This window comes from Phyllostomus discolor, chromosome 4, assembly GCF_004126475.2.
Source record: "Phyllostomus discolor isolate MPI-MPIP mPhyDis1 chromosome 4, mPhyDis1.pri.v3, whole genome shotgun sequence".
Lineage (NCBI taxonomy): Eukaryota > Metazoa > Chordata > Mammalia > Chiroptera > Phyllostomidae > Phyllostomus > Phyllostomus discolor.
Window position 1 is genome coordinate 138,442,671 of NC_040906.2, and position 18,298 is coordinate 138,460,968.

At 39.4% G+C, this 18,298-nt stretch overlaps 1 protein-coding gene across 3 annotated transcripts in view; it reads left to right on the forward strand.

The window, feature by feature from the left end:
* KCNQ5 (potassium voltage-gated channel subfamily Q member 5) overlaps window positions 1-18,298 on the forward strand; it is a 503,899-nt gene that overhangs the window by 425,343 nt on the left and 60,258 nt on the right. The window contains exons 8-10 of one of the 3 annotated variants that reach the window (XM_028509310.2): window positions 6,357-6,451; window positions 10,395-10,421; window positions 15,016-15,072. In XM_028509310.2, coding sequence (XP_028365111.1) covers window positions 6,357-6,451; window positions 10,395-10,421; window positions 15,016-15,072 — 179 coding nt within the window. The remainder of the gene's footprint in view (window positions 1-6,356; window positions 6,452-10,394; window positions 10,422-15,015; window positions 15,073-18,298) is intronic. The other 2 variants (XM_028509311.2, XM_028509313.2) reach the window with 2 other exon arrangements.

An 18,298-nucleotide genomic window follows, 5' to 3' on the forward strand; every position in this document is an offset into this window, starting at 1 on the left:
TTCCCCTTAGGTGACCCCTAAAAGGTGGAGAAGAGGCTAATTGAACAGTTTTCCCTGAAGATCTAGAATTTTATTTCATGGAACTTGGTTTCATAATATATTGTGACCAATAACTGAATTGTATGAACATAAGTAACAATAAAGTGAAATCATTAATTTTTTCCTTTACTTAGAACTTCAGCTCACGTGTTGTTCTGAACAAAAAAATAAGACTGTAAAATGAAAGGCTTAAAACACTGAAGAACACCTTTAAAATCTAATCATAGTTTCAATAATCAAAGGAGAAGCTACGAATTTAAAAAAGCAATTGTTTCCCCCATCCAGATGCAATTTATTTATTTATTAGTCATGGGAATAATAGTATAATTATTAAATGTACACACTGTTCTTCGTTGCTGACCCTCAGCCAGAATTCAGGGCTTTAAACCTTGATTATATATTATAGAGATTGTTTGTAAGGTTGCACTAGATTGAAAAGCAAACTTCATTTGCTGATCCATTTATTTTCTTATCCAATAAACCTGCCTTGGATTTCCAAACACGCCAAGCATCAACAGCAAGAGCAATCTCATTTGTTTTAAGCTAGAGCCACTATCTTTCTAAAAGGGCACTGAAATGCCCATATTGCTTTGTCATTTGGGCAGTGAGACAACTGAATTAACCAGCATTTCAGGGTTTTAGGGGAAAGTGCAAAGCCCACCCAGCAGCTTGCAGCAAATTTAACTGCGTCAATATGTTTGTATGATTCATTTAAATTAACTCTTCATTTCAAGTGGAGTGGTCTGGGAAAAGAAAGAGCCCTCACCAACGTTTTGAATAGCTTCCCAAATGTCACAACTTTTATTAATAATACCTAACACTTATGAAGTGCTTTTTAGTTTGCAGAATTTTCTGATACATTATGTGACTTGATCCTAGAGACAAGCCTAGAAAGAGCTTAAGACTCAAATCCCTAATGTCTGAATTTGAATCCATTACTCCTCTCTTTACAGCAGCAGTTACATATTAGAGGTTTGTTTCCGGAAAGACTGGGCCAGTTCAGGGTGGGGCTAAGATGCTTTACTAGAAACAAAACAGGACAATTAAGTGAAAGTGTGAGAAATAAATGCTGGCAAATGGGCTTGTTTTCATGAAAGAGAAAGATTAGAAAATGCTTCAATAAGGAAGCTAGCTGGCCCACAAGGAGAAAAATATCTGTCTAGAAACTTTGACTTTAACTAGTAAAATAACTGCATTTTTACCCAGTTCCCTTGAAGGCCATCAGTCAATAAACTCAAACCACTTATACAGTGCTTATATATCTTTTTAGTGCTTCAGTCATAAATAAGAACAGATTTGGGGTGGGGGTGGGGAATCCTGGTGTAAAGAAATATAACAGTAGAAGAAAATAAAACATAGGAAAGATAAAGTAGTGAAAATCTTCTAGAAAATAGAATAAAAACACAGAGATGGAAAATAAGACAAAAAAACTTGGATGACCCATTCAGGAGACCAAATACCCAAGTGACATGAGTACCTCAAAAAGAGTGCAGAGAAACTCAGGGGAGGATTCATCGAAGAAATACCATATGATTATTCTCTGAAACAGAGTGGCCACCATAAGCAGGCCCACCAAGTGCCCAGCCCTGTGATTAAAAAAAGAAAAACTTCACACTGAGGATATCAGAGCGAAATATCAGAACACTCACAAAAAAGAAGGATCTTAGGATCAAGTGCCTTCTGGGCAGGACATATCCCAAGGATGAAGAATCAGAGTAGTGCTGGATTTCCTCATTAGTAACGCTAAAATTAAAAGACAGCAGAGCAGAGAAAATGGTTTCCAAGTAGAATTCTATACACAGCCAAACTAATTATTGAGTGTAAGAGTAACATAAAGACATTTTTAGACATGCAAGATCTGAAAACTTTACTTTCCATTTACCCTTCCTAAAGAGGCTACTCTGTGTGTATGTGTGTGTGTGTGTGTGTGTGTGTGTGTGTCTCATTTTTCCTCATTTGTCCACTGATGAACACTTAGTTTGGTCCAGGTCTTAGCTACTGTGAGTATTAGTCTTAACCAATGCTGCAATGAACATAGAAGTGTAGATATCTCTTTGATGCCCTGTTTTCATTTTCTCTGGATATGTTTTCAGAAGTAGGAATTTCTGGGGGAATCTTTATACCATTTTTCATAGTGGGATATATATAAATTTAACCATGAAAAATAAGGAAATCCTGCAACAACATGGATGGGTCCTGAGGGCATTATGCTGAGTGAAATAGCCAGACAGAAAAAGACACATACTGCATGGTAGCACTTATATGTAGAGTCCTTTTTGTTAAGTTAAACTCCTAGAATCAGAGAGTAAAAAGTAGTGGCCAGTGGCTGGAAGGTGGAAGAAACAGGATAAAAAAGATACAAACTTTCAAGCCCTGGCTGGTGTAGCTCAGTGGATTGAGTGCAGGCTGTGAACCAAAGGGCCACCAGTTCAATTCCCAGTCAGGGCACATGCCTGGGTTGTGGGCCAGGTCCCCAGTAGGGGGTGCACAAGTAAGAAGCAACCACACATTGATGTTTTTCTCCCTCTCTTTCTCCCTCCCTTCCCCTCTATCTAAAAATAAATTAAATCTTTTTTTTTTAAATGGGTGATTTGAGGGTGGAGGCATTGAGCAAAAAAGAAACAGGACTCATGGACATGGACAACAGGATGGTGATTGCTGGGGGGAGGGGAGTATAAGGAGACTAAATGGTAATGGAACAAAATATAATAAAGATTATATATTTTTAAAAAAGAAGTTAATTGATAGTGCCTCAAACTGAAAACTCAATACACATAAGTATGAGCACAATCCTTAGGAATTAGGATTCTTTTTTTTTTAAGAATCTTTTTTTTTAAGAGTAGACATTTTTTAAGATTTTTATTTATTCATTTTTAGAGAGGGAAGGGAGAGAGAGAGAGAGAGAGAGAGAAACATCAATGTGCGGTTGCCGGGGGCCATGGCCTGCAACCCAGGCATGTGCCCTGACTGGGAATCGAACCTGCGACACTTTGGAAATTAGGATTCTTAAAAATAGAAGCAACAACTGTAAGAATTGACAGCAGTCGCATCTAAGGAACAAAAATTAGTGAGAAGCAAGGTGGAGAAAAGGATTACTGTTTTTCATCCTGAATCTTCTGTATTCTGGCATCTTAAACTATGTACCCTGGAAATAATCAGTTTCATGTTAATTATACCTTTGGATGGTCAGCTGAAATTAAAATTTTTAGAAAGGGTCAAATGCGCCATAACTATAATACTCCAGACAACACAAACTAAATCCTCCCTAAAAACCTAATTATACTGACATTGTAGTTATAATTATAGAGCAAATTATGAATTTGTTTGGCTGCCTTGCGTACTGTGGTCACCTGATAAATGGTAAATTTGGCTTTCATTTTGCTCCTTGTTGACTTATCTTTTGAAGTATGTGTGCCATATAAGCTACTAAATCTTTGTGGGGCATTATTTTTTCTTGCTAACTACTATGTGATTTTAGCTTGAAATATGGGAACATCAGCTAGTTGATCTTATGGTTGTGGTTTTAAGTTTCAGCTACCAGAAGAGAGAGAGCTAAGGACCAGATGAAGTTGTTAGAGTATAAAAGTAATAGAGCCATTCTTTCCACTTTTGTTTTGACTATTAACTGATATCAGCCCTGAGATACCCTCCACTGGTTTCTCCTGTACCTCCCATTGACAAGACATGGGCAAGAAAGGAGCAATTTAAGGAATAAGAGCTGAGCTGCTGAGACCAACCTGATAGAAAAAGAGCAAGAAGCCCGGTCTCATCGTGAAGATCTTCAGTTTTCTAAGATTGGCCTCTTCTGCCCCCAGTTCTTTATAATGTTGACAATTGGTGTCCTGGTCCCATTTTTTGCTGCATTGTTGCGGATTTTTTCACTGGTATCTAAAAAGGCATTGACCTGCTGTATGCTTCCAGTTCTACATGAGTCTTTCTTTCAGATTATCTGAGTTTATGTATATTTGCCTTCTATGGAAATTGTTTAATTAAAGCATCCATCTATGCCTTCACAGCATTGGAGATTCTTTGGGCCTCACTACAGAAGAAACTGCAATAATAAATCTATGTGTTTTATTGATTACTCTAGAACACTCTAGTATCCATACAATATTTGCAAAAATTAACATTGAGACAATGATAATTGCTTTATTCTCTATAATGTGCCAAAATGCTTAGCATAAGTTTTCATAGATTTGTGGAATAAATCGGCATGGGCCATGTAAGCAAGGTTCTAGGCAAAAAATGCTGCTTCAATCACAAAACTTCCTTAATAATATTTAAAAACCCTCAGGTCCTCCTATATATTTTTTTAGTTTTTAATATCACTTCTTGCACATGATATTGAAGTAAAATGTGCATACGGAAGAGAGAGAGAACTGCGCACTGCTGTGTGGATAACCAGCACCTAGAGTGAGAAGCAGAATGCGGTCTTGCAGTGCCCCTTCTCCATCACTGTCCCCCAGGGGAAGCCACTGCACTGCCTTTTAAAGATGGATTTCCCCTGAGGGGTTTCTCTGTACTTTATGAAACAGAATCCAGAGCATATAATCTTTTGTGCCTCGTTTCTCTCACTCACCATCATTCATGTTAAGTTCATCCACATTCTAGAGCACAGCTTTAGTGTACTTGTGCTGCGTCCTAGTCCATTATTAATATTCTCAACATATCTATTTCTTCTACCATTGGTAGGTGTTTGAGCATTTCCAGCTTTAGTTTATAAAGCACAGTGTTGTTGCCAGCATTACACTACATGTATTTTAATGAACATGTATAAACATACCTGTTGGGACATGCACAGGAGTGCGTGTCTGTGTCATAGCATCTGCATGCATTCAGCTTTAACAGTTTACTTGCCAACAGTTTTCCGAAGTGGTTGTGTGGACTTTTAACTTTTTGTCTAGCACACGTTTATTCCGTGATTTTCTCAGGAAAAGGAACATTACCAGGTCACTGCTGTCTTCATTGTAGGTTTCCCAGTTGTGAATGATGGTTGTATAGTAGGAATGTGACCTGTTTAAATGACTTTGCCACGTAACATAGAATGCTTTGGCACATGAATTACAATAAAAATTTTCTCTTAGGGTTTTGAAGTAAACACTTGGTCATTAGGAATGTTTTCAGACTTATCTCAAAGGAAGAAATTTGCCAAAATCTAAGTAGAAAGTACGTCCAGGCAATGGGCAGTTCTGAGGGACGCTTTCCCAACAGTCGGCGAGCCATCGGCGAAGGGCACTGGAGGGCTCCAAAACCCAGAGCCAGGCCACCTGAGATGGTGCCAGCCTCTGTGAACCTCTGATCTTACCTGAGCCTTTACTTCCTCATCTACAAAACAAAAGGTCTTCATTCACAGTCTGTGAGGATTACATGGAAATACTCCATAGTACATAGGTCAGGTATAATTATACGAAGTAGGCAGTGCTTCTGTTTCACATCAGGGAGCTATGAACATATTCCTGGATGATGGGATTAAATCCTCAAGTGCTTTCCAGTTATATTCCTTGAGGAGACATTTTCCTCTATCTTGTTTAGCCCTGTTGTCTGTTATCACTCTCTCTGTTTTTAGCATTAGAAGTGTTATGTAGTTCAACTTCATGGAATTTCACTAAATCATCAACATACCCTGGTGGTCATTAGTTTACTCGCTAGTTTACTGGTCAGTTTACTAGTTGCATTGTGGGTTTTCAGTAGTGGTTGGCCTCCATCTTATCAAATAGTGATTAAAGGTGTGCAGTCGGGTCCTGGAAGGCCTGTTGGTGGTGTACCTCAGGTAATGTCATGTCTGTCCCTAACCAATGCAGAAAGTGCTTCATGTTACACTTAGGACTTTTGTCCTTTGGTATGAGTGGTTTTGATGTGGCAGAATATGTTTTTGTTTGTTTGTTTGTTTGTTTGTTTGTTTTTCAAGGGAAGTCTGCCATCAGGGATCTGGGCATTCCCACTGTGTCTTTTTTTTAAAATATTTTATTTATTTATTTTTAGAGAGGGAAGGGAGAGAGATAGAGAGAGAGAAACATCAATGTGCAGTTGCTGGGGGTTATGGCCTGCAACCCAAGAATGTACCCTGGCTGGGAATCGAACCTGGGACACTTTGGTTCCCAGCCCATGCTCAATCCACTGAGCTATGCCAGCCAGGGCTGCAGAATATGTTTAATAGGCAGCTGAAAATGCCAACGTGGTCCTTGCCATTTGGGCATTTACCAGGCCTAAGGAAAAGATTCTTAATGTATATCAACTTACACATAGCCCTTTATTTCATTCTGTCTTCTTCTCTCTTTTATTTTTCTTTCTTATGTCCCCGCGTATATCACATTCAGTGCGTTTGGCGCAGTTATGCCGCTGATGAGAAGTCTGTTTCCATTGCGACCTGGAAGCCGCACTTGAAGGCCTTGCACACCTGCAGCCCTACCAAGTAGGTATCCGTGTGACAGCTGGTGCTGTCGTCGAGTCTCTTCCAGTCTGAAAAACAAGCTACGCACAAGCACACACACACACAGTGTCTGTTTGGGGACTATTTTATTCTCTGCTTCTCCTTGAGAGATTCAGCCCAGTTCAGTAGCAATCGGGCACAAAATTCAATGGATTCAGTATCATCCCTCACCATCCATATGGGCTTAAAAGGAAAGGAATTTGAACTTTTATAGAGATTTACTTCTACTATTTTATGTTTATGTTCTAATATCTCATTTCGTACAACTCATCAGAATCCTAAAGGTCAGCACCACTATTTTTGAAAATTAATGGCTGTTTAAACTCCATGCATCACCCAACCCCAAGCAGGGAGTGCTTTGAAAGCAGTGTATGTTTGCCCACTGAAGTTCCTCAAAGTCATGGCCCATCCAGACCCGTGTACAGGATGGTCCTTGAGCTTTCACTTGCAAATCAAACCAATATCAGTAGCCAAATAAGAAAAGAGTTGGAGTCCTAATAGGATTATAGTTTACCGTAAAGTGATAGGACCAAACATTAAAATTTGAAATTAGCATTCAAAATTTAAAAGTAATATTACTTGCATTCGCATTTCATTGGCCAAAGGAAATCACCTGACCATGCCCACATTCAATAGCCACACCCACATTCACAGAGGACAGGAAAGTGTGACCCTGCCTCATGCCTGGAGAAAGAGGAGAACCAAACATTAGAAACAGTCCTGATGGTTATTGCCACTGAACTTTGATTTTCAAAAACAAAAAATCCTTAGTCCTGGAACCCTGGACTCCAGTTCAAATAGTAAAGCACATATTGAATCATAATCACCATCTAATTAAAGAAATCTTCTTTGAAACAACCAAACTAAGTCAAGGTAAAGGTTTCCTGTGAGTCACCCAGCTGGATCACCATGGTCAGGTCCCCGGATTGTTCCCAATGTTATCAAACTGCTTATCTGATTTAGTATTTTAGAGCACTAGCCATTTCCTTCACAGCCCAACAAAACCTCAATCCCAGTGGCTTCCTTAGGATCCAGGCACCTAACCACTGTGACTCAGGCAGAGAAACATCTTCCCTACTGATGTAGAAGAGAAGTCAGCTGGGGAGACCTTCCTGCCATCCCCTGGCACTGCAGTCTCAAAGGAGGTGTGCGATGCAGCAGAATACACACTGCGGAGGGTGGCAGACCATCATTAACTGACAGGTCTGCTATATTGCTTCCCTGTCTTGCCCTGGGCTTCAGTTTTCCCATGTTTAAGGTGAAGGACAAGAGCTGGGCAAGCTAACTTGTAAGCTCTAATGGGACATTTCTTCTAAAAATTGGTGTGCAAACTATGGCAGCACCTGTGATGGAGACAGTCATAGAACACCAAGATTTTAAAGGGGATGCAACCTTTGCAAGGACAGAAGCGTGGGTGCTGGTGAGTGAATGTGTGGAGGAGAAGCCTGTTTTCATTAGATTTTAAAATTTAGTTAAATTCCCTTACTGAGTACTGGATCTTTCAGAGTTGTAGTATGAAAAAAAAGGAATATAACTCTTGTGTCATCTATTCCTTGAGAGTATGAATCAAAAATGGGAATTACATAAAAATTGTACTTCTTTTCTTCATGAAGGTTTTCAGGCCCATGTGTAAGAGAAAGGCTAGCAGAGACACCAAAAGCAAGTTCTCAATGACCGAAGAGAACAGTCTGTCACCATATGTGATGATTTGGCTTCCCATTTCTTCGGTTTTTGGATTAAAACTCATTCTGTAGCCTGGAAAAACTAGTTAATAGTTAGTCATATTCTTCTAGTGCATAAACTATTATTTTACTCATGTAACTTCTTTATTTTCCTTTGATATTTTCCCTGTTTTAAGGTGGGCAGAGGCAGAGGGGAATTTATGCGAACACCTGCATTCACCCTTCCCACTGTGGCTGTCGGCCAGCCCCTCACTCTCTGCTCCCCGCACCCCGCATGAGCCCCCAAGACTCAGCCCCACTTACTGAGTAGCAGGTGTCGGTCCAGAACGGCACAGCAGTCACTGGCAGTGTGCATGGAATCCTGGACGTCCTAACCTCTCCCTCACCAGCCACGCTTCATTGTCCTAAACTGTAGTAGTTCTTAATCTTTGTTGTTTTTCTTTGCTAAACCATTAAGAATGTGATGGTAATTACAGACTCTTTCCAAAAAAACAGAAATGTTTACTGTCTAAAACATGTAAACTTTGCCTACAATTTTAATGTAGTCACAAACCCCCTGAAGCCAAGTTCAGAACCTTCGTTTTGGAAAGCAGACCTCCTTTAATCAAGTGTGTGGGTTTGTGAGGGAAACAATTTACAGTGACTTAGAGGGATATTTTTACATTTATAAAGCTAAGTGACTTTATGAGCACAAAGTGGTATATAGAGAAAGAGACCAAAACTTATTTCTATTTACATAGTGTGCTTTCCTATAACATTTAGGGCTTAAAAACTTCTGAAAGGAGAGGTCATTCATTCAGGCATGCACTCATTATACAAGGATTTATTGAGTACTTACTATGTCCTGGGAATGAAACAGTGGAACAGAAAAACAAACAGGTTAGAATCTCTGGCCTTGGGAGTACATATTCAAAGGTTTCTGGGAAGAGACAATAAAAATAAATAAGTAAAATATATAATAGATTAGATGGTGATGAGTGCTAAATGGAAGGGATTTAGGAAGAAGCATTAGGGGCCACAGTTTTAATAGGTGGTTGGTCAGCAAAGAGATCATGTTACCAATACCATTATCATCATCATCATCATCATCATCATCATCATCATCATCAAAAAACACCAACCATGCCCTTGTTCCCCACAGTTTTACAGACACAGTGGGATGATCTGCCCTGACAACCTCATCCAAGGGAGTAAGGCAGGAGCCAGGGGTGAGAACTGTGCGGGGAGAGAAGGGCAGGGTGAGGGCCGTGCGGCTCCTGCTCAGCCTGCCAGGGATACACTCCGCAGTCTCCCACTCTCCTCTCGGGTCTGGTTTGTCTCTCACATTTCCTCTGAGGTCTCTGCAGTTGCTATTTCAGAATTTTGTTTCAATAACAAAAGTATAGAGGGAACATATTTTTCCTGATTTTCTTCTCAAAGGGAATGAAGGCTACACAAAAGGTTGAAACACGGGTAAACATGCTGTTTTAGGGAACGTGTCAAATAGTTTATGAAGCTATAGGGAATTATCAAGTTCCAGGGATGCCCAGTGATATCCTAAGAAGTAGGAACTTAGATATTATCTAATGCAATGCTTTCAATTTATTCATAAGGAAATCAAGACCCACAAGAGAGTGAGGTGTCTGCCCAAAAACACACAGATCATTTGCACCGTGTCACATAGACCTGAATTTGCTAAACTGGGTAATTAAAAACACCACCCAACACACAGGCTAGAAGCGCTCTAACAGATTTTCTCTGTGCCTAATGTGCTCCGAGAGAATTCATACTTTATACTGTAGGGAAACATCAATATGCCTCAACAAGAGACTGAAGTACAAATCACACATCAGTGAATCCAGATCAAGAACCCAAAAGTCTGGGTGAAGTGCAGGGACTGCAGCTGCAGTGTAACCAGCACTGTTCTACGATTCTCTGCTAATGCTGGTTAGATCAGAGCCACCTTGTTGTAACCACGGATAACCCTGGCTATTAAAGAGTCTATACTTTTTAGTTACATATAAGCAGTATTATTTTTTTTGCTAAGTAGATAATGTTATGCTATCTCTGGTCTGTGCCACAAAGAATATATGTTAAAAAGTTGGGTACATTTATTATAAAATAAAAATTGCTTCCATGGATCTTGTTTGAAAAGGATTACTTAAGGTATTTGAGTTCTCAATCTCCAGTTTGGTCATTGCCAAGTGCTATAAATGTATTCACCGGTTTATCATCATTTCTCTTCTGTCTGCACGCACCTGAAGGAAAGAACAAGGGGAAGCATCAAGCAGGTTTGTGCTCTCTTCTGCTACATGTTTGTTTATATATCTGTGCCTAACAGATGTTTTAAATGTGTCTCATGTGAGTAAAATCGATCAACAAATACAAGATGATTAAAAGTGACCTTTCACAAGATTGCCTGCAGAGGTTGCTGTTTTATTGATCCCCCCTACCCCCTTAGGAGCAGAAGTGTCTTTCCCTAACTCACTCACTGCTTTTTACAATCTGCTGGGCATGGGACATTCTGGGGGCAAAATAACATGTACAGTCTTTGGCTATTCCTTGCTACCATTTTCCCAGACAGAAGTCACACCCAAGTATTTAAATCCCGAGAAGCAGTATAAGATATACTCCCTTCCTCAGGGTCCTTCTTTTAGAGTGAAAAATTGGTTTTGGTTGGTTGATTTGTTCGTTTGTTTTTGGCAAAAGGAACACTGTGTACAGGAGGTGAGAACAGTCTCTCTGTGGCAAGCACACCTCATTGAGCACTGAGGTTTACTCAGGTGACCTGATTCAAAAGAAGAGCCTCCCCCACCCCCAACCTTTAGGAAGAAAATAATCCTCCCAGAAAGTTTAACAAATAATTTGGGGTCATTCTTCCATTCCTTAGAAGGGAAAACTTTATCAAAATAAAAAGCAAAGATTTAGACCTAGAGAGAAAAAAATGAGTAACACACTTTAACCTGTATTATTGAGTACCAGTAAGTACCCAAGGGTCTGGATTTGGGAGCAGACCCTAGAGAACAGAGCCAGGTGATGGAGTGAGAAAGTAGCAGAGGCAGAACTAGCAGGAGAATCCCAGGTGCCTGGTAGGGAAGAAGGGACACAAGTCTTTTGCCTTTCATTGACAACTTGCTTCCTTAAGAAGGCAACAAAGGCATCCTCTGCCCAGAGTTAGCCTCCGAATGGGGGCCAATGTGGGTCCAGAAATTGTTCCCTTAGCTTTGTTAAAGTAATGGCATTAATCATGATATATTTATACAGTATTGAAATGAGTTTTGGAAGTTCACTCGGGGTGAAGACGCTCTGGGTCACCCTTTTCGGCATTGTATTAACACTTAAGAAATTCACACACCAAACCATAAATGCATTCATTTATGATGGGCGATAGACGTGGTAGGTTGTTCAACATCAAGCAGCTCTTCGGGGTACATGAGCCTACACCGGGGAGGTCATTAGAGCCCCTTCTCTTATATGCAGAAGCAGAGTTGGAGCAGACTCTGCCATCCTTCTGTTGTGAACACTTTCCTTGAAAAAAAACTTACACCAAATAAGTCATAGGCATCATAAGCCATTTTAGTGTCTTTGGTGATATTTGAAAAGCTTTCCTTGTCCCAGGAGTTATCCTTTTACAAATTATCTCAAAGAGTGATTTGTCTCTAATTGTTAAGGTCTTTGGCACAAACCTCATAGCCACCTGAGAGTAAAGGTCACGTGTCTTGATTGCATCCTCCAAATCAGGGCTGTTGACACCTAAGGGGGAGGTTGGTAAATCACATGGATGGTCTTGCCAAAGTGTGACCTCTGTGGCAGTCCTGAGTCAGGGGTCCCCTTGGGCTGACACAATGATATTGCACTATTCCAAATGGCAGCAGGGCAGAGAGCAATGCCAGAATTAAAAGGTAGCTATCAAGCTTCAACCCCTCAGTCCAAAAATGAACCTCCAATTCAGCACAAGATTCAAAAGTCTGCCAACCAAGTTTTTTAAATTTCATGATGCTCATATATACCTGCAACATTAAAATTTATTCTGCACCTATGTGTCTGAGGTTGTCAAAGATAGCCCACTGGAGGGTTTTAACATGTACAGAATAACTGAGCTAAGTTATTGACTTAGAGAATAACACAGAGTTCTTGCTTCTCTGTGGTCTTTGGACATTTGGCAAAAACCACCTGAAGACACTTTGTGTATTACTATTTAGCATTCATGTTAATGCTTCATACTCTTAGGTCTTCTATTCCCCAAGTACATATCACAGCACCCTGTACAAAGCTTTTTCAGAGAATGTGCTCAGCAAATAATTCTTAGATAGTGTAACCAAATGTTGCTGATCTCAAGTAGTTTGTGTAAAAAGGTATAAAACATCGACAATAATGGCAGAGACATATAAAAACAAAAAAATAAAAATTAAAAACATTTCAATAATCTGAGGGAAAAAAGCTGAAGCTCCCATTTTAATATTACCTTAGCTTTCACCTTGTTGTGTTCCATAGGCAATGAAACTTATAATACTGTGTAATAAATTCAATAAGACTACTGTAATAACACTAGCAACTGTACCATCTTAGGAAATGACAAATTGGCCCTCACTCAACCAAAATAGGCACAAAGGAAAATGCATTCATAATGAGAATTCTCCCTTAGCAGGGAACAGATCTGGATCCAGAATATTGTTGATTAATGTTTGGCCCAATTTCAGTTGGAATCATAAACACCACCCAAGTGCAGAGCCCTTTGCAGTCTGGGGCCAGTGGGGTTATTGATGGTGATTCAGATAAGCAAAATAAATACCCTTTAGCCAACTCACTAGGAATCTCAGAGCCTATAATCCCCTAAAATCCTTCCTCCTGGTGTTTCATTATGTTAAGAACTGGTAGCAGCCCAAGTGTAGATGGGTTCAGTATAGCAGCCAATACTGCTGTCCTGGTGCCTGACACTCACTCCCTCTGACTGAGAAGGCCACAGTTGTAGGCAGGGTTCTACACGGAAAGGTTTTTCTCTCTACAGAATGGATGGAGACCTCACACTCTTAATTAGCTAGGTTTCCTGATCTGGAATACTCTTGTTAAAGAGATTTTGTCTTTGCACACTGAGGTTAGGGTATGTTTAAACAAAATCCATTCAAAATTAGGGCACGGAGAAAGACACCCAGTTCTGACATGGCTTAGTGTCATTTGTGACAGGTCCAAATTTTTCTTTAAAAATATAAACCATCAGTCTCAAGAAAAGCTCAACTGAACAACAGTAAAAAAAAATATATGTTTCTTTGACTCTTTTTGGTAGAGGGTCAGGTACCAATTACTGTTAGTCCCAACTGAGCCTGCTCTGTTCTTTGTCTACTGAGACCATAAATACAACTTCTTAAACATCATTTAATTATTCATTTTCCTCTGTCTTCCCACTAAAACAGTTCTAATCTCATGAATGCGTTTATTAATTTATCCTAATAACTCATTCTATTAAGTAATCTTTCCAACTCAGTCTTTGTACTGGACAGTTTTTCTTTGTTTTGGTATAAATTGCCACTTTGAAAGAACAGAATCAGCCTACAAACCCACCCAGCCAGATTAAGCTGATGTTCTTACCTTGAAGTTTTATGTCCTCATCCCTCCCTCCTTGACAAGGAGATCAGGTAGCCATCAAGTAGCTTGTGAATTTGTCATTGCACTGCTACAAGAAGACTTCTACTTCTTCCTACCTGTTAAGTTTTTATTGCTAGAAGAGTGGATCATACCATCAGAATGTCAGGGATTATCCATAAAGCTGACTGCCTCTGCTTACCCTGTCTCCTTAGTCAACCACTGTTGAATGTATGCTTTGCAGTTAAGCTGCCTTGCTTGCAGTTTATGAGGAATTAACAGAACTCTGTCAGACTTCTTGGTAGACTATCTAAAGTTGTTTTAACAAGTACTTGTGAGACTGTTATAAAGATGCATGTCATAAAAGTTAAAGCATAAATGAAAATGATATTTTTATTACATTACAATATTGTGCTGTGATCTGCTGAGTGCTCTGTCCAAACTGCTCCTCCGTGGTTGGCTTTATTAGGCTTTGAGGAGATGTGTGGCTCTTAGGAGAGAAGACTGTGTTCCTATATTTCTCCTGCATTCACTTTCCATTATTTAAATTTTCTTTCTTCTGTCAGCAATGAATGAGCTGCATGTGTTGTTACATGCAGTAAGACCAGGCTTTTATTTTCAGCAGAGTCAACTTGTGCCATGATTGGCAAAATGTTAGATTATTTCACAATTTTTTCAAAGTGATTTCTTCTTCTATTCTCATTTATTGATAGAAGGGAAGAAAATACACCATAAGATTTAAAATGGAAATTTTTTCTATTGAACTAGCAACCTGGAATCTTTTCTTCTGTCTTTTGAGCATGTACTCACTTTGCCAATCAGTCATCTATATTAACTATAACTGCAGGTGTTTCATACAAATCAAAAATTTCTTATTTCAAAGCAATTAATGTTACCGACTTCATTGATTCCCGTAAATATTTATTTTTTAAAGCTCTGAAATACTTTGTTCCTCAGTCATTTATACTATATTGTATTGCTATGAATTACAAGGGTTGCTATGTTCTAAAATATTTATATTCTTATTTTCATATGAGTCAAATGCTAACACATACATTATCATCATTTGTTATGCCTATTCCAAATCTAATTATTTCAACCTAACCATTAACAGCACTGGATATATTTTGAGCAGCACTCAATTAAACTTACATAGTAATTACTGCTTAAATGTTCTCTATACTTATATTCGAAAAAACAATATAACCAAATGACTTTGGTTTTTAAAATGGAAAATAAAAGCCCTCACACTTGCCTGGTGGTGAAATACTTAGTAATGTGCTACTCTATTTCCCTCACTCCTAGTAAGTTCTGTAGTAGTAAGCAGAAGCTCTTCAGAATGTACACCACACGGAAGCAGAGGTACCCAGCATCCCAGCTATTGACATGAGACTTGAGAATGCCAACTAACCTCAGGTGCATGACCAGGTTACAGCGCCACCCTACTTGAGCCCTGTTCAGAGACTCACTCTTCCTAAGGACTTCTCGAATGAGGTTTTCAACCCGCTTGTAGTTTTCCTTGTTGCTTGTTGCCTGCTTTGATACTCTCTACCCTTGGGACACATTTGTCCTCTTGGCAGGGTCCCGCGCAGTACTGGCACTCAGCCCGTTGGCGCCTCCTTGTGGTGGGAAAACTGCTGAGCTGCTGCACGCACTGGATTGTTAACAGCTCACTTGCCATATTGTGCCTGAGGCGAGAATTTGTAGAATGCTTACCCTATGAAGGGCTAAAACGCTAATTAAGTATAACAAGAACTACAGAATTCTAAGTCCTAGAGGATTACTGTGGGTTTACAGTGATGCCACACAGTTCCCTGGCAGGGAACATCCAGTAGTAGACTGCATGCTGGGCCCATTTGAGTAACTGGTATGTCTGGCTCCTGGAGAGGGAAGAATTCCCTTGCAGAGGGGTCATGCAGACTCCCCTGAGTACAGTCCTCAGCTGGGGATGTGGGACTGCACACTAAGCGCTGCAATCAACAACCACAACAACCCTTTGGTTACTTTCTCCGAAGGGAGGCCTCCTTGTTGTTTCCTTGGGATAATCCTTGGCATTCTTCCTAAAAACAATGTCACATAAATCTTCCTCAAAAATCATGTTTATTGATGTCAGACACACAGCAAAAGTAATAATAATAATAATAATAATAATAATAATAAAACACAACAGGAAAATAATGAAAGCTTCAGTGGGTCAGTGAAGAATCTATATTTTTTAATCAATGTGTGTTTTCAATAACAGCCAACTAATTGGTATAATAGCTGTCTAATCAAGATGCTCTGTTGATATCCAAAGGGGAAATGAAGTAGAAAACTAATAAAAGTGAGCTTTTTGTCAGAGGACACAAGACCAGATCTTTGCCTTGGAAAAGAAAATGTTGCCTGGCTAAAAAGGTCTGGATTGGGATCTTATTCTTAACTTTCATGCATTATGTCCAGAGAGAGAGTAAATATATTACATTTTTTTAATTTAGTGTTTCTAATATGCTGAGTTCACTTTAAAATAGTTCTTGAGAAATTTTTAAATAGCAGACATGGGCAAATATTCAAGTAATTTAGAAGGACAAAAGGGGAAATGGTACCTAGAATTCATTTATATCAACTTTAAGTGATTTAAATGGTAAGATTCAGAGAATAATAATACTTTTACTTTCCATTAATACTTAGGAACAATATCAAAATATTTCAAAGGGGCAATTGTTAAAAATATTTTCATGGGAGCAATTGTTTTTCAATATTTTGTTATTATAAATAAGTTTTGGTGGGTTTGATGCTGATACTTACTTTGGATTTTTCCCCTTTTTTAGCAAATTGAAATTCTTTAAAGGAAAAATTAAATTTCATATCAAATAGTTTTATGATGTATTTACCAGTTTCCTGTTCTTTTAATAGGCCTAGGAAAGAGAGAGATCTTGAAAGTCTGAGAAGATAATTTTATGTAAACTAAAACACAGCCTTCTGTAGTAATTAGGTTCTGTTAGTTCCAGAAAAGGTAATCAATTAGATAAAGAATAGTGAGAGCACTTGCAATGAAAGCTATGTCAACTTAAGCCATTCATTAATCTAAATAAAGGTGCAGAGGTAAGCATGTGTTCCTGAACCAGCTCATCATAAATTTCAGTGATGGAACAGATGTGCTAACACCGAAAAGAGATCTGAAATTTTTACAACAAAGAAAAGAAAAAGCTTGAGAAGAGTAGACATTTTTGGCACTATCCCTTGAAGGATTTCTGTAAATGATTTGAAGGTTTTGGATGACATGGAGAACCCAGCCTGAGATAAAAAGATGCAGTTTTATGATATTGTTGCTGTTGTTCAATGTAATCTACTGTTTAATCACTCACTTGTCAGTACAGACAGGGCCTATGCTGATGGGATTGTTTTAAAGGACTCTCGTACCCACCTGACCCCATCACAGAGCTGCCCAACCTGTTCTCTGCATGTGCCTTCAGCTAGTCATGCTGGATTTAGCTACATGTTTGTTTCCAAGGGGAGCTCTCTGTTGCATGGTCAACTTGTTTATCGTTACCAGGACTTTGTGATCACCATAGTTCATTATTTGATTTGTTTTCATGTAAACACACATAAAATGTGGTTAGACTATCATTTGTTAAGCAACTAGGCATGGAAAAATAAATGTTACTGTTTCTTGTTAGCTGCAAAACACATATCCACTAAACACATTTGCTGTTGGCATGCTGCAGTTGGGGACAGTGGACATTGCGGTAAGTGGAAAAGACAAGGCCTCCACTTCGTCTCAGATAATCTGTGTCCATGAGAACTCCTCTTCCCTGCCCTACAAAGGCTGCAGCTGGACCTCAGCTCCCCGCGTCTCAGAGCCGCTGCCCCAGGTGACTCCACTCCAGCCCATCACCCTTCATTTCCTCAGGCCCGGAAAAGTTCTGCCCTCTCACTCGATAACTGTGTCACTTTCTAATAAGTAACGCACTGTTTGCAAGTGAAACAAGAACACAAACAAAATGGGTACGCAAAGCTTCACAGTTCATTCGACTCCCACGAAAGTCCCTTTGCTGAGTTATTTTTGCCTCCAGTCGAGAGATGAGGACTTCAAAACCTGAGTCTCTGGGATTCCCACCTGTCCTCCTCCGTCCCCGAAGCACACCCCATCTCTCGATTAGAAAAACATAGAGGTGCACTTTGAATTGTGTTGTTCTTGCTAATGCTTCCTTGATCAGCCCACAGCAGTCCAATCCTAGCTGGCATCTGAGAACTGAATAGCCAAACAAATGTAATTTACAGTAGCTGCCACAGCAAATCAATACACCTGTTTGATAGCAGGAAACTGTGTTAGTGAACATAACATCTCATTCCATTAATCAGCCATCATTCATTACGTGTTGGGGCTGTTCTACCTGGAGTGGTTTTGTCTCACAAGAATGAATGTAAACGCAATAGAAGTGTGGTGTTAAGTGTTGTATGTTTACCGTTACGTACGCAGTGCTACCAACTGCTGTGGGAGCGCATGAATTTGTGGATACCATAACCTTGCCTGGAACATCAAATGCATGCAGAATGTACACATATATGAACATGTAACTGTCTCCCTGTTTTCCTGTAGAAATGTTTA